Consider the following 12,341-nt stretch of genomic DNA (forward strand, 5'->3'; position numbering starts at 1 on the left):
TTAACCAAATGTGGGTATTAACAAACAGACTAAGATTGACGATAGCATTCAAAATAAATGAAAAAGTTATTACACCCAAAAAAATTGTCAATGTGACCCTGTGTCAAAAATTTTATGATACGAAAATGATCCTATGTTAGGGTTAATTTGAGGACCTTCTAATCAGAGCTTTTGTGTCACCAAAACCATGCTGCCGCAAGATAAAAATATGTAGGCTTCTTGGTGCACGGGCTTGGGGGTTAGTGGTTCGAGTCCCTCTTGATAAATTTTTTTTTTTTCTTTAAAATCTGAAAACTTTTTAAGCACATCATTGTTATTACAATTGACAAGTAGATGTTAGATATTATTCTTTAAGACTTACAGCGTACTCTGCATCGTACTTGAACCTGGGAGCTTTCGCATCAGATACAGGGACCTTATCAATTGGTCTATCGTACAACGTTCCACGCGGGTTGTAAGTTCAAATACCATGATAATCGATACTTGGGACTATCGCATGTGCGAGCAATCGACAAATGTTTTATCGGTATCGAAGTAACTACGGTTGTTGTCAAAATGACGTTATTTAGGGTCAAATGTGATTTGTAATTTAAATTTAAAAAACTTGAAATAAAAAAAAACATTTACATTTATTTACAACTTACCTTGCACCAGGGAGGAATTTTTAGAAAACATTTAACAATTGTTTCAGGAACTTGGCAATCTGCAAAAGCACAGCCTGTGCTGCATTATAAGAAACGGTTCATAAAAGCTTGATAGGAGCATTGGAGCGAGAGTAAGGTGCTATGGTAAAAGATATGATATGATAATCTCTCCAGTAAATAATTGGCAAACAGTAGATAAATCAAACAAAAACCTCAGGCCGCTAAATAAGACCGTTAGCTTTGCCCTGTTTTTTTGGCATTAATTTGTTTTCCAGAAGTTTTCAAAACTGAGAACAGTTGATGTTATCGAATTAAAAACAGATCAAAAGGTTATGTTACTAAACTGAAAGGTTAACTTAACAGACCACTGTTATTTGTTGAGTGAGTGTCTTAGACCATCTTGTAGAGTTATTTAAAGAACCCCATCTCCATTTGCGCTTTTTGCGACTTTTTGTAAAAATTAAATTTTTCATAGCGATCTCCCGACAATGTTGCGCAAGCAAACGTGCGGCCGGGACACTTTTATTTGTGAGCACATCCACGACAGTATTCTTCAGATAAATACAACTCGCTTAAGGAAAAAGCGAAAATGTTTTTTAAATTTTTGGATAGTTTGTCAAACATGCAATAGAAAAATGTAAAAGTTCACTATGGATGGACAAACTCGCTTGGATTTAACTGGAAACGAAAGAAAAGTATAGCTGAAGAGGAAATTAGATGGACGTTAAGAAATGAAATTTTCCTTAAGAGGCACAATTGAGCAAAGAAAGGATGCAGTCCCCCTCTCAACTGCCCAGAAACAATTCGAGGTTACTGGCTCACGCGGCAAGCTTAGCTGATCGTAGAGCGGTTCAGGGAAAGCTAAAACCACTAGACTGTTGTTAAGCAATCCCGTAAAACATCCTGTGCGTTCTACCGCTGAAGAGGCATTGGCTTTAATTCTAGATCAAGGTTTTACAAAAGATCAGTACTACGCAATTCGAGAGTCACAAAACCTAGAAAATTTGTTAGCAACAGTCCACAAAATACTATTACTGTCCAAGCCACTTTTAGAAAACACAGTTCAGCCAGCTCAGTGTTGCCAAATCAGATTTTTTCCCGTCATTCTCAGCTTTTTCTTTACTTGGCTAGCGGGCATATTTTAGAAACAGCGGGAATTCTACTTTTCTTAAATTTTAAATCAGCTTTTTTTATATCGATATTCTGTCACAGCAGATTGTCTTTTATCGATCCTAATCGCCTTCGAGAGTGTCATCTTTATGAGAAAGTTCACGCTTAAACATATTTGCGACAAAATGCCGAAAGTTTTTAAGCAAAAACGTCGAGATGCTTGGCTTCAGCATCCTCATTTTTATACCCGTTACTCGTAGAGTAAAAGGGTTACTCGTTACTCGTAGAGTAAAAGGGTATACTAGATTCGTCGGAAAGTATGTAACAGGCAGAAGGAAGCGTTTCCGACCCCAAAAAGTATATATATTCTGGTCGATCTACCCATGTCCGTCTGTCTGTATGAACGCTGAGATCTTGGAAACTATAAGAGTTAGGCTATTGGCATGCAGATTCCCGAGCTTCTTGCGCTGCGCAAGTTTGTTTCAGCAGGGTGCCGCGACCACTCTAACGCCCACAAGTCGCCCAAAACAATGGCTCCCACAGTTTTAATGCTAGAATAAAAACTTTAACGGAAATGTAGTGTTTTTCTTGCCTGTTTTGCCACGCCTACTCAAACGCCCACAGACCGACTAGGCCTGTAGCGCCCACAATTTTCATGGTGGAAAAAAATGTTAACTGAAATGTATTAGTCTCGTCAATACCTATTAATTGACCCATAACGCTTAAATCTGTCTACCGCCCACATAACCATATATAGCGATTGCTGCTTGCATACTCGACTATAGCGTTTTCTTGTTTTAAAACTCTAAACACTACAATATGTTATATATATTTTTCGAAACTGAAATTCCAAGTTTGATAGTTCTAGTTTCACTTATCTGATTTATTATATACCTTTACACATTAGGAATATGTCATAAGAGTCCAGAGATATCAAAAAACAACCTCTCAGATATGGATAGTAGTAAGTTGTAAGATTCTGTGGTTAATACTTGGGGGATCCTCTCGAACCTTTCTAGAACTCGGTGTTCTCGTAGCCGCCGTTGTCATAGATCGCCATGCTGTTCCGATTGGAAGCCGAGAAGCTGACGTTCTTGGCCATCGGTACGAGGGGCGGTCGCTTGCCAGCCTTCGGAGTGGGCGTGCCCCCGGGCGTGGCAGCTGCATTGACCTTGGCCACCGAGCGACGCTCCTGCAGCAGCTTTACGGACTTCCGGTTGAGGGCCAGATTCTTGAGGTTCAGCTCGTCGTCGCCGAAGAAGCGACGCTCAAAGTTGAACACCAAGTTGCTGTAGTCGTTGTGCTGCTTGTTCCGGGTCTCGTGCAGCCGGAAGATCGTCTGGCGGCGCACCATGCTCTCCCTGTGCTCCCCCTCGGAGCCATCCATCATCACCTCATCGTAGTGGGGATCCCCCTCCTCGTCGTCGTCAAAGAGCCTCTTCGGGCGCTGCAACTTTCGAGCTATATTCACGGCACTGCCCTTCAGCTCGGTGGCGGCATCCTCGTCTGTGAACTGACCTCCGGATCGGAACCAGTCTACCTGGGTGGTGGCCAGCAGCTGGCACAGGGTTGCGAAACGGTGGAAGAACATGGCCAGGAACTGGATGATAAGGATCAAGCCAAAGAAGATCACAAAGCAAAGGCCTATGGGATCCAGTTCCTTGTACTGCCTGTAGATGCCAACCATCAGGTTGTCCCTGTCAAAGGATACAAAGTCCGTGGGATCGATGGGCCACTTCAGGTGCAGAAACTCCTTCTTCAGCTGCAGCAGGAACACGATTAGCACGAAGATCGCGTTCACCATCACGAAGGCAAAGGCGATCATGTTCCTCAGCTCCTTGAGTCCGTCGGCCATCGCCTGTTTCTGCTCGCGGCTCAGTTCCAGCGGTTTCAGATACTGCTTGATCACATCCTTCCAGAATCGCTGCTCCATCAGCGACACCTCCCCCAACTCCGAGTTGATCAACAGCGGATCGTTCAGCCAACCTGGCAGGTAGTTGTCCGCATCATTGGGTGCGTCCTTGTCGTCGTCCTTGAGCACTGGCGCCTCTCGAGTGCCCCACGAAACATCGTTCATATTGAAAACCGAAAATATCATGAGCAGCATGTACATCGAGGGAATGGTGATGTAGTAGATGACCCCGCACAGCAAGGCCCAGAACTCCTGCGGATGCATAAAGCCTGGAGAACCCGGAAAAGAAGGTCAGAACCTAGGACCTATATTTGTCCAACCAAGACTCACCTGCAATCGTGATCTGGACAGCCACGAGCAGGAAGAACAGCGATGCTGGAGCCAAGGGTCCGTCCTCCAGCATCTGCACAATGATGCCGATGAGGACTGCCATCATGACCAGGCAGTAAAGGGAGCTAATAACAAAGGCTATCAGCAGCTGGAACTTCTGCTTGAGGTAGACACACGACAAAATGAAGAAGATGATGGGAAAGAAGTTCCAAAGGAAAGCGGTCCAGATGTCGATCGAAAACACGGCCACCAGAGCGCCCACCATCATGAGGAATATGGTGCCCGGTCCCAGCACGGTTCCAATCATCAGCATGCCCTGGTACCACACGTACATCGTGGATATCGAGTTGTTCTTCTTCACTACCGTGTCCGCGTCGGCCAGGATATCGAAGATATTGGCTATGGTGGAGGGCACCCATCGGCGGCGCTGGTTGTAGAACTCGTTGAAGCTCTCCGGCGCGTGGGTGTACGCATCCGAGGCGGCGCAGTACTCCACCCTGGAGCCCGCCTTCAGGAGCAGCGTGCAGAGCCAGCGGTCCTCGCCCTGGTCGTACTGCACCATCTTCATGGCCTCCGAGCTGACCATCGTGTACCGCTTCATCACGCTGTTCTCCATCAGGGCGCTGGCCCGGAACAGGCTGAAGCACCCCGGACTGCAGAGCACGCAGCCGATGACGTGCTCGGTGGCTTTTTGCAGCCAGTGGCCGATGGCGTACTCGAATCGCTGGTACCACACCATCGGACCCCTGCCCACCGGGTGAATCCGCCCACAGGCGGCTCCCAGCTCGTCCACGGCCTTCATGCGGTCAATCAGGAGCTGCACGGCCCGCGGCTGGAAGTCGATGTCCCCGTCCAGGGCCAAAATGAATGTGTTCTCTGCGATGACTGCCTTCCGTCGTGGCGACAGCTGCTCCGTCTCCATAATCCGGTAGCCCAGCAGATAGTACATGTACATAACCTGGGACCACCGCTTCTTGTGCCGGATCTTGTCCTTGTTCTTCAGGTGAGCCACCATCTTGGTGCGCCCCGGCAGGATCCACACCAAACGGCCTCCGTACGGAGTTTCGATTTTCAGAGGGGGTTTAATGCGAATGTTCACGCCGTAGACCTCGAAGGCTGCTTTGTCGATGGTTCGAGTAAGGGTCTTCACATACTCGTTTATGGGTGGGTTGCGCTTGTTTTGGCACTGTCGCGGGTCCGAAACGAATGCGTCGTCGAAAAAGATGTTCGCTGTAAGTATATGTAGAGAAAAACAAGGAAGAACGCTATAGTCGAGTACCTCGACTATCAGATACCCGTTACTCAGGTAAAGGGACCAAAGGAAAATGGAGATATGCAAGCAGCAAATGCGCCACCTACCGGCGGTAGACAGATTTAAGCGTTGTGGGCGTTAGAGTGGGCGTGGCAAAGTTTTTTTTAGATTGACAAGAACAATACATTTCAGTTAAAATTTTTTATCTAGCATGAAAATTGTGGGCGCCACAGATTTGGGCGGTTTGTGGGCGTTAGAGTGGGCGTGGCATATTCGCGTAACAAACTTGCGCTGCGCTCAAGCCTACGGAATCTAAATCTGAAATCCCGTTTCTCTATCTTCGATATTTTCCGAGATATCCGCGTTCATACTTACGATTTTTTGAAGTTTGTGGGCGGTTTGTGGTCGTTAAAGTGGGCGTGGCAATTTTTTTTTTAGGTCAATCGGTAGGTATTGATGAGAACAACACATTTCAGTTAAAATTTTTGTTCTAGCATCAAAACTGAAGGAGCCACAGTTTTGGGCGGTTTGTGGGCGTTAGAGTGGGCGTGGCACTCTTTTGAAACAAACTTGCGCTGCGCAGGAACCTCAGGAATCTGCATGCCTAATCCCAGTATTGTAGCTCTTATAGTTTCCGAGATCTCAGCGTTCATACGGACAGACGGACAGACGGACATGGCTAGATCGACTCGGCTAGTGATCCTGATCAAGAATATATATATTTTATGGGGTCGGAAACGCTTCCTTCTGCCTGTTACATACTTTCCGACGAATCTAGTATACCCTTTTACTCTACGAGTAACGGGTATAAAAATAATGAGAGAACCATCTAGAGAATTTATTAAGACTTTAAACTATTTAAAGATTGGTTGTCAGAGAAAAGGGTACCTAATGGAAGCGCTCGACTATACCGAAACTAATTTACAAGCTTTTAAGGACTCGGCAAAAATTGACACACTATTTATTCTCTGTGTGCGGGCAGAAGAAGGGAGATCGTAAAGTTGTCGCAGACAGTTGCCGATGCTTGGCTTAATGCCATTTTGGCAAGCGCGGAAATGAAGTCGCCAAGCGCTATAAATAGAGCTGCAAGCAGCATCCCGAGCTCGCATAAATTTCCACTTTGACACATTTTAAATGTGCAATGCAAATGCAGCCGCCGAGCACTGCAGGCGACAGCAGCTGCATCTGCATCCGCATCTCCATCTGCTCCCGCATATTTTGGCCCATTTGCATACTTTCCAATTCATAGTACTCGTCGTCCGCCTTGCCGCCATTGAGGTGCGTCTTCGCCATGCGGCGGGCGCATTGATCCTCATCCAAGCGGACAATTGACTTGAGGAACTCCATCATCTCGTCCTCGGTCTCGTGCCACATGGTGGCGCACACAATCAGCTGCGGCACCTTGTCCTCCTCCAGGATGTCCCGGCTGGCGTTGATGTCGGCTGCCAGGGCCACCACGGGATCCCTCGGCGTGGTGAGGTCGCTCTGGCGAGTAAAACAGATACGGGGGTTTAGTTTAAGCTCCGAATGATTGCAGTGCATATCAAGTGGTTATTTCTGAAATCCGATGCGGTGCTGCCGGAACAGCAACAGCACGGGAATCGGCAGAGGTAAACAATTGTGAATATGTTTCTCGATTCCTTTCGGTGTGCCATTTTGCATCGTATAAAAGGAGAAAGGGAAGATAGGTCTTTAAAGTAACATCCGAAATGTGCAGTAACATTTCCCGACTCTGAAGGTCTTAAAAGCAAGTCCGGTTAACTCGTTAGGCCTACCTAATGCCGCGACGGCATTACGAATGCACATAATTCGCTGGGCTTCTAATTTATGCCCGTAAAATCAACTCTTATGCCCTGATTTTAATTACTTTAATGTCTTTATGCCGGGTAGGCCCCGAAAACATGCGAGTGGAGCTGAAGCACTTTTAATTAAGTTTACACCCCCGAAACCCCTCGCATCACAGCCATGCCCAGTCCCCACGCTGGGGGAACGCAAACATTTCCTGAACTTTGCAGTTTCCCCGTCATTTAACTTAATTACATTGCCTGACATTTGAAGCGCACATCAGTAGTGCCGGCAGTCCCGGCACTCTCCGCCGGAATAGTCAAAAAGTCCTCGAAATAGATGGACGTGGGCGGGCGGATTGGCACAGGGGCCGCTGGGAGCCGGCAGCTGCGAACTTGGCGCGATGATTGATGCCAGGCAGGCGCCTGATTACAATAATTCATTAACACGAACTCGACTCAAATCTGATTTGGCGCACTCAGTTCCGGAGGCAGTGCCAGTGACCCCTCCCCTCTCACCTTGATGGCCAAGTACTCCTCGCTCCAGTCGACGATCCGCCTGTTCATCATCGAGCACTGGTCCACCAGGAGGCCGCAGTACCAGGGGCACACGAATAGCTTCTCGGTGGGGGCGTTCTTGTCGTTGTGCGGCTGCCAGACGTGCCACGTGGTCCACACCTGGGCCAGCCACCACAGAGGCCACATCCACAGGGCCAGGTCGAGGCATTTTCGGCCCAGTTCCTCCACACTCCCGCCCAGCGCCTGGAGCGTTAGGTAGTCCGGCAGCAGGCCGTGCAGGGAGCACGGGTCCGAGGCCCGCAGCTGCGCCAGGAAGGTGGCCAGGCAGACGGCGACGGGTCCTGCCAGGCTGAGGGGCAGCGCGAAGCTGAACACCTGGATCTTGATTTTGCAGGCGAACTTACCGAAAATGTGGCACAGGTACCCAGCACCCACCTGGGCGACCAGTGCGTAGACCACCGCATTCGGACTGGACTGCACGGTGAATTGGGTCCGGAGCGGCGGGGCCCTGATTGATGAGTTCGCCTGTGCTGAATGCAGCGCATCGGGGTCACCTCCGGCCTGCTGTAAGTGCACAGAAAGTCATTAGATACAACTTCTCCAGATATTTCAGCATATTACGTTAAGGCAATTTATCGTTGAAATCATAATTACTTACTTACTCCTAGAACCTTTTAAAATTAAAGGTAAAGGTTTAATTAAGGCTCTTTGGCCTTGAAATAATCTACGAAAATAGAGCAAATCAGGTTTTGTAGAACCAAAAGAATTTTTAGAAAATCGACCGTTACACAGTTTTCTTTCTTTATCAAATCTCGAAAAAGTTGTCACAAAAAATATTTTTCGAACCAAACATGCACTAAATATATATATATAACTTGTCACGCTAGGAAAATAATAAATTTATGAAATTTAAGTTTTTTCATGGAATTTGAATAATTAAATAAACACAGTAACATAAAACTTATGAAAAAAAATCTTCAAGTGTCTGATTTTTTTTATCCACGACAAATTTAATTAATAAACTTAAAATTCGGGTTCCAATTTTTTCTGTGTTTGTCAATGTGATGGTAACTTCACTCACCACCAGCGTGATGAGGTGCGGCCGCCAGGCATCCAGGAACTTGCTGAAATACAGCACGAATTCCTGGCCGTGCAGGAGGAAGCCCACCCCGGCGAAAACCACCACCTTCAGGGGCGCCAGGTAAAGGTACGTGTGGTAGCGGGAACGGGTGCAGCGGATGGTGCGAATGATATATGCTGCCGGTGGTAAAGAAGAGGGAATCAATCTGTAGTTGGATGGTTCATTTAACTGTCAAATCAAGCATTAAAGTCGCTAAGCAATCTACTTCCACGAATCTTAGCAATTCATTAATCTTTATTAAATATAACTAAAAGTTGTATTCTTCCTAGATACAATAGCCTGCGTTCAAAATGAAAACGTTTCATTAAGGCACTACGGCTTTGATATCATCTTCAATAGGGAGAGCTTATCATTTTTTCCATAGTTGCGTTTGTGATGTTTCCAAACTTTAAAGTGAGCTTGGTAATAAAAATGAAAATATTGATACTTGTAATGATTTACCGGACTGTATGTACTACTTTACTTACTAGTATCTCCAAGTACTTGGAAATTCTAAACGATTTCTGGGAAATTGCACGAAACCTGTTGAAAGGCTAACCTTCCTAGAATCTAAGTGCGTTCGGTAGTCAATAAGCAACCACTCACCGATGGCCTCGTGGGTGTTGGCGAAGTTCTCCCACCATCGGAACGAGACGAGGAGCAGCGGGATGGCCAGGAGCTGGACCTCCAGGCTGTCGCTCAGCGAGGGCCAGATCAGGAAGACGCTGCCCTGCGCAACCAGGGCCAGGATGGAGAGCCCGAGGACCAGGTTGTCCGACCGCCAGCGCGTCCGCGTGCCCGTCAGCAAATCTGAAACGCGGAGCAGACGGGGCAATCAATTTAATTGTTGTCAGTCGGAGCCTAGGCACCGATAACATCTGGGGGCTCTTGTGGGCGGGGTGTCTAGATGTCGGGAGTTACTCACTGAGCAGGGCGGGCACAAAGCAGACGCAGCAGCCGAGAATCGCTCCACGCGTCACATCCAGGGCCGGCAGCACGGTGAAAGTGAGCGAGGCCAGGCCGACGACGTGCAGCAGTTCAAAGAGCGTGACCTGATTAGCGGGGCTTATCAATCAATCTCCGCCTGGGTTAGGGTGGCTCGGTTCGTGGGACACAAGCTGAATCTCATGTGGGTGGAACAACTTAAGGGGTTACCGTCGCTTGGGGCTTTAAGTTCCCCTGACTTTTTTGTATATTTCTTAAGGTCGACTTCTATAGTGAAAGTTTTTAAGATTTGCGACCATATATTTACTGTATGCAGCGAAGAGATATAATTATTTAATTTAAAATAAATAAAATATTAAATTTTACACTGATCAAAAACGTAATAGATCGAGACATTTAACCATCACTTTAAATATTTAGTGAAAATTTGATTTATTCTATAGAACTATTTAATTTAAGTGGTAAATGTAACTTAAAACTTTTTGTAATTGACAAAATGAGTGTGTTGGAATTTTGAATTATTTGTATTTAATATTATGATTTTATATTTATCAAAATATGGGATAAGGATTTTTTTGTTTCATCATGCAGATATTTATTTTGACCTTAAATTTTTTTGTAAGTTTGCAAATGTTGGTAACCCTTTAAGAATTTTTAAAGCAATGTAGTAATGCAATGCATACCCACAAATCGCGCCACCCTAAACACAAGTGTGTACCGCTAGGAGTCCTAGGCTAGGCTAATACCCACCAGGCCCACTTCCAGTCCACTGGGTCGCTGCTCGCTCTTAAACATGCAAATTCGAAGGGCGCGCAGGAAGGTTAGCAGCTCGGGGAAGGCAAAGGCGAAGATCAGGGCCCAGACCCACGCGATTTGATCCAGCTCGCTGGGCAACGCCTCCACCTGCCCGTGCCGGAGAACTTGGGAGGGGGAAGAGGCTCTTTATATCGCTAATCCAACAAGGTATTGACCTTCACTCACGGTATTTGCTGCACACTTGCACCCGTGGCCCGCTGCCACCTGTGTTTCCAGCCATGTAGAGATAAAGCAGCTTGGCAAACACGCTCGTGGCAAGAACCACCGCAAAGACCAGGAGGTAGACGAAGAGTTTGAAGAGTTTGAGGAAGAACTGCAGCTTCTTCCAGTCGACATCCGAGCCGCTCGTCTTCTTCGACGGCGGGTCCTGGAAGGAATCCCACAGCGGCGGCTTGTCCCTAAGCTTCCTGGAAGAAGTCGGAAGTAGTGGTAATCGGTGACATCACATCGCGATTAGGGCCGGACCCACCGACTGCGCATAAAGTAGTCACTGCATTCGTAGTCTCCTCCGCTCATGTCTATGGGCCCATCGGCAATCGAAAACTGACTGGCACTCGGAAATTGGCACTACGGACCTGGCCATCCGATCGGCCGATTGGCAGGTCGGAGATAAGGTTCTTCGTGGCGATATCATCGATGCAAGGCGCATAACTTGTCATCGTGTCAACAACTCGTCCGCCCCGATAAGAAACCTACCGAAGCCCTAGACCCAACGACTATAATTGCAATTACAAATGCCATCAAATCAAATCACGCCAGCGTTTCCCATTCATAGAATGATACACACGACGCGTTTTAGGGTCCCTATAGTTACCTTTACCTTTATATCTCACTCAGGGAGCGGCTCTGTTTGTTTTCCTAAGTGGTGCACTGGGCCCAGTGCATATGCTTCGCCTACGTGTGGCTTTAGTTGTTCAGTTGATTGTCCGACATGGGACCTACAAGCACTGAAAAGTTGTGGCTCGACTTCTTGACAAAAGTTTCGAGTATCGCCGATAGCAGAGGGTTTACACCTGGGACGCAGGGGAAGCCACTCAAGTCGATGGCAGTCAATGCGAAAGTTTGTTTGATCTTTTGATTGGGCTGATTCACGCTCAATAAAATATTTCTCACAATGAAGAGTTTAAATTTGTGATTTCATAACTTACCACATGCTTTAAAAGCAGATAACAAGCCTTAAGCGGATAACCCTCTTACTATTAGCAAAATTTAATGTATTATAACACCTTTTGGTATCAATATATATTCCGCGAAATTGGTAAAGAAAACTGGTGGTACTGTCGATACTATAAATGGTCTAAAAGTTAAGCCAAAAGTAGTTAATACACACCCATCGATCGTTAAATTTAAACATATTTTGAAATGATACCAGATTTAGATGACGGCCAGCAGGGAAAAAAAACTAAACCAAAACAAGGAAGAACGCTATAGTCGAGTACCTCGACTATTATATACTCATTACTCAGCTAATGGGACCAAAGGGAAATAGAGATATGGATGCAGCAAAGCGAGACCTACTTGCGATCTCCATATATGGTTATTTGGGCGGCAGACAGATTTAAGCGTTATGGGCATTAGAGTGGGCTTAGCAAACTTTTTTTGGGTCAATGGATAGGTGTTGACGTGAAAATGTATGAAAATTGTGGGCGCCACACTGATGAAAAACTTGCGCTGTGCAGGAATCTCAGGAATCTGCATGCCCATTGCCAGTATTGTAGCTTTTAAAGATACCGAGATCACAGCGTTCATACGGACAGACGGACAGATGAACATGGCTAGATCAACTCGGCTAGTGATCCTTATCAAGAATATATATACTTTATAGGGTCGGAAACGCATCCTTCTACCTGTTACATACTTTTCGATGAATCTAGTATACGAGTAACGGGTAAAATAAACAGAATAAAAT

General features: G+C 46.3%; 1 protein-coding gene across 1 annotated transcript; it reads right to left on the reverse strand.

Annotated features, from left to right (window-relative positions):
• Positions 1-2,673: 2,673 nt before the first annotated feature.
• LOC119554438 (chitin synthase chs-2) lies at positions 2,674-10,948 on the reverse strand. The gene is made up of 10 exons (XM_037865348.1): positions 10,902-10,948; positions 10,598-10,839; positions 10,367-10,536; positions 9,597-9,723; positions 9,278-9,481; positions 8,633-8,808; positions 7,552-8,115; positions 6,484-6,733; positions 3,997-5,226; positions 2,674-3,935 (listed from the first exon to the last, which is right to left on the reverse strand). The coding sequence occupies exons 1-10, from the start codon at positions 10,946-10,948 to the stop codon at positions 2,770-2,772; spliced, it is 4,176 nt and encodes a 1,391-aa protein (XP_037721276.1). The 3' UTR covers positions 2,674-2,769.
• Positions 10,949-12,341: the final 1,393 nt, after the last annotated feature.

Source organism: Drosophila subpulchrella, chromosome 3L, assembly GCF_014743375.2.
Source record: "Drosophila subpulchrella strain 33 F10 #4 breed RU33 chromosome 3L, RU_Dsub_v1.1 Primary Assembly, whole genome shotgun sequence".
Classification (NCBI taxonomy): domain Eukaryota; kingdom Metazoa; phylum Arthropoda; class Insecta; order Diptera; family Drosophilidae; genus Drosophila; species Drosophila subpulchrella.

What these genes read in the sequence shown, in the direction of transcription:
- LOC119554438 (XM_037865348.1), bottom strand. Translation starts at nt 10,948, where the DNA reads ATGAGCGGAGGAGACTACGAATGCAGTGACTACTTTATGCGCAGTCG. An exon ending in CTTTGTGCCCGCCCTGCTCA is followed by an intron (nt 9,482 to 9,596) that starts GTGAGTAACTCC and finishes TCCGCGTTTCAG; the next exon opens with ATTTGCTGACGGGCACGCGG. An exon ending in CGAGTACTATGAATTGGAAA is followed by an intron (nt 5,227 to 6,483) that starts GTATGCAAATGG and finishes ATATACTTACAG; the next exon opens with CGAACATCTTTTTCGACGAC.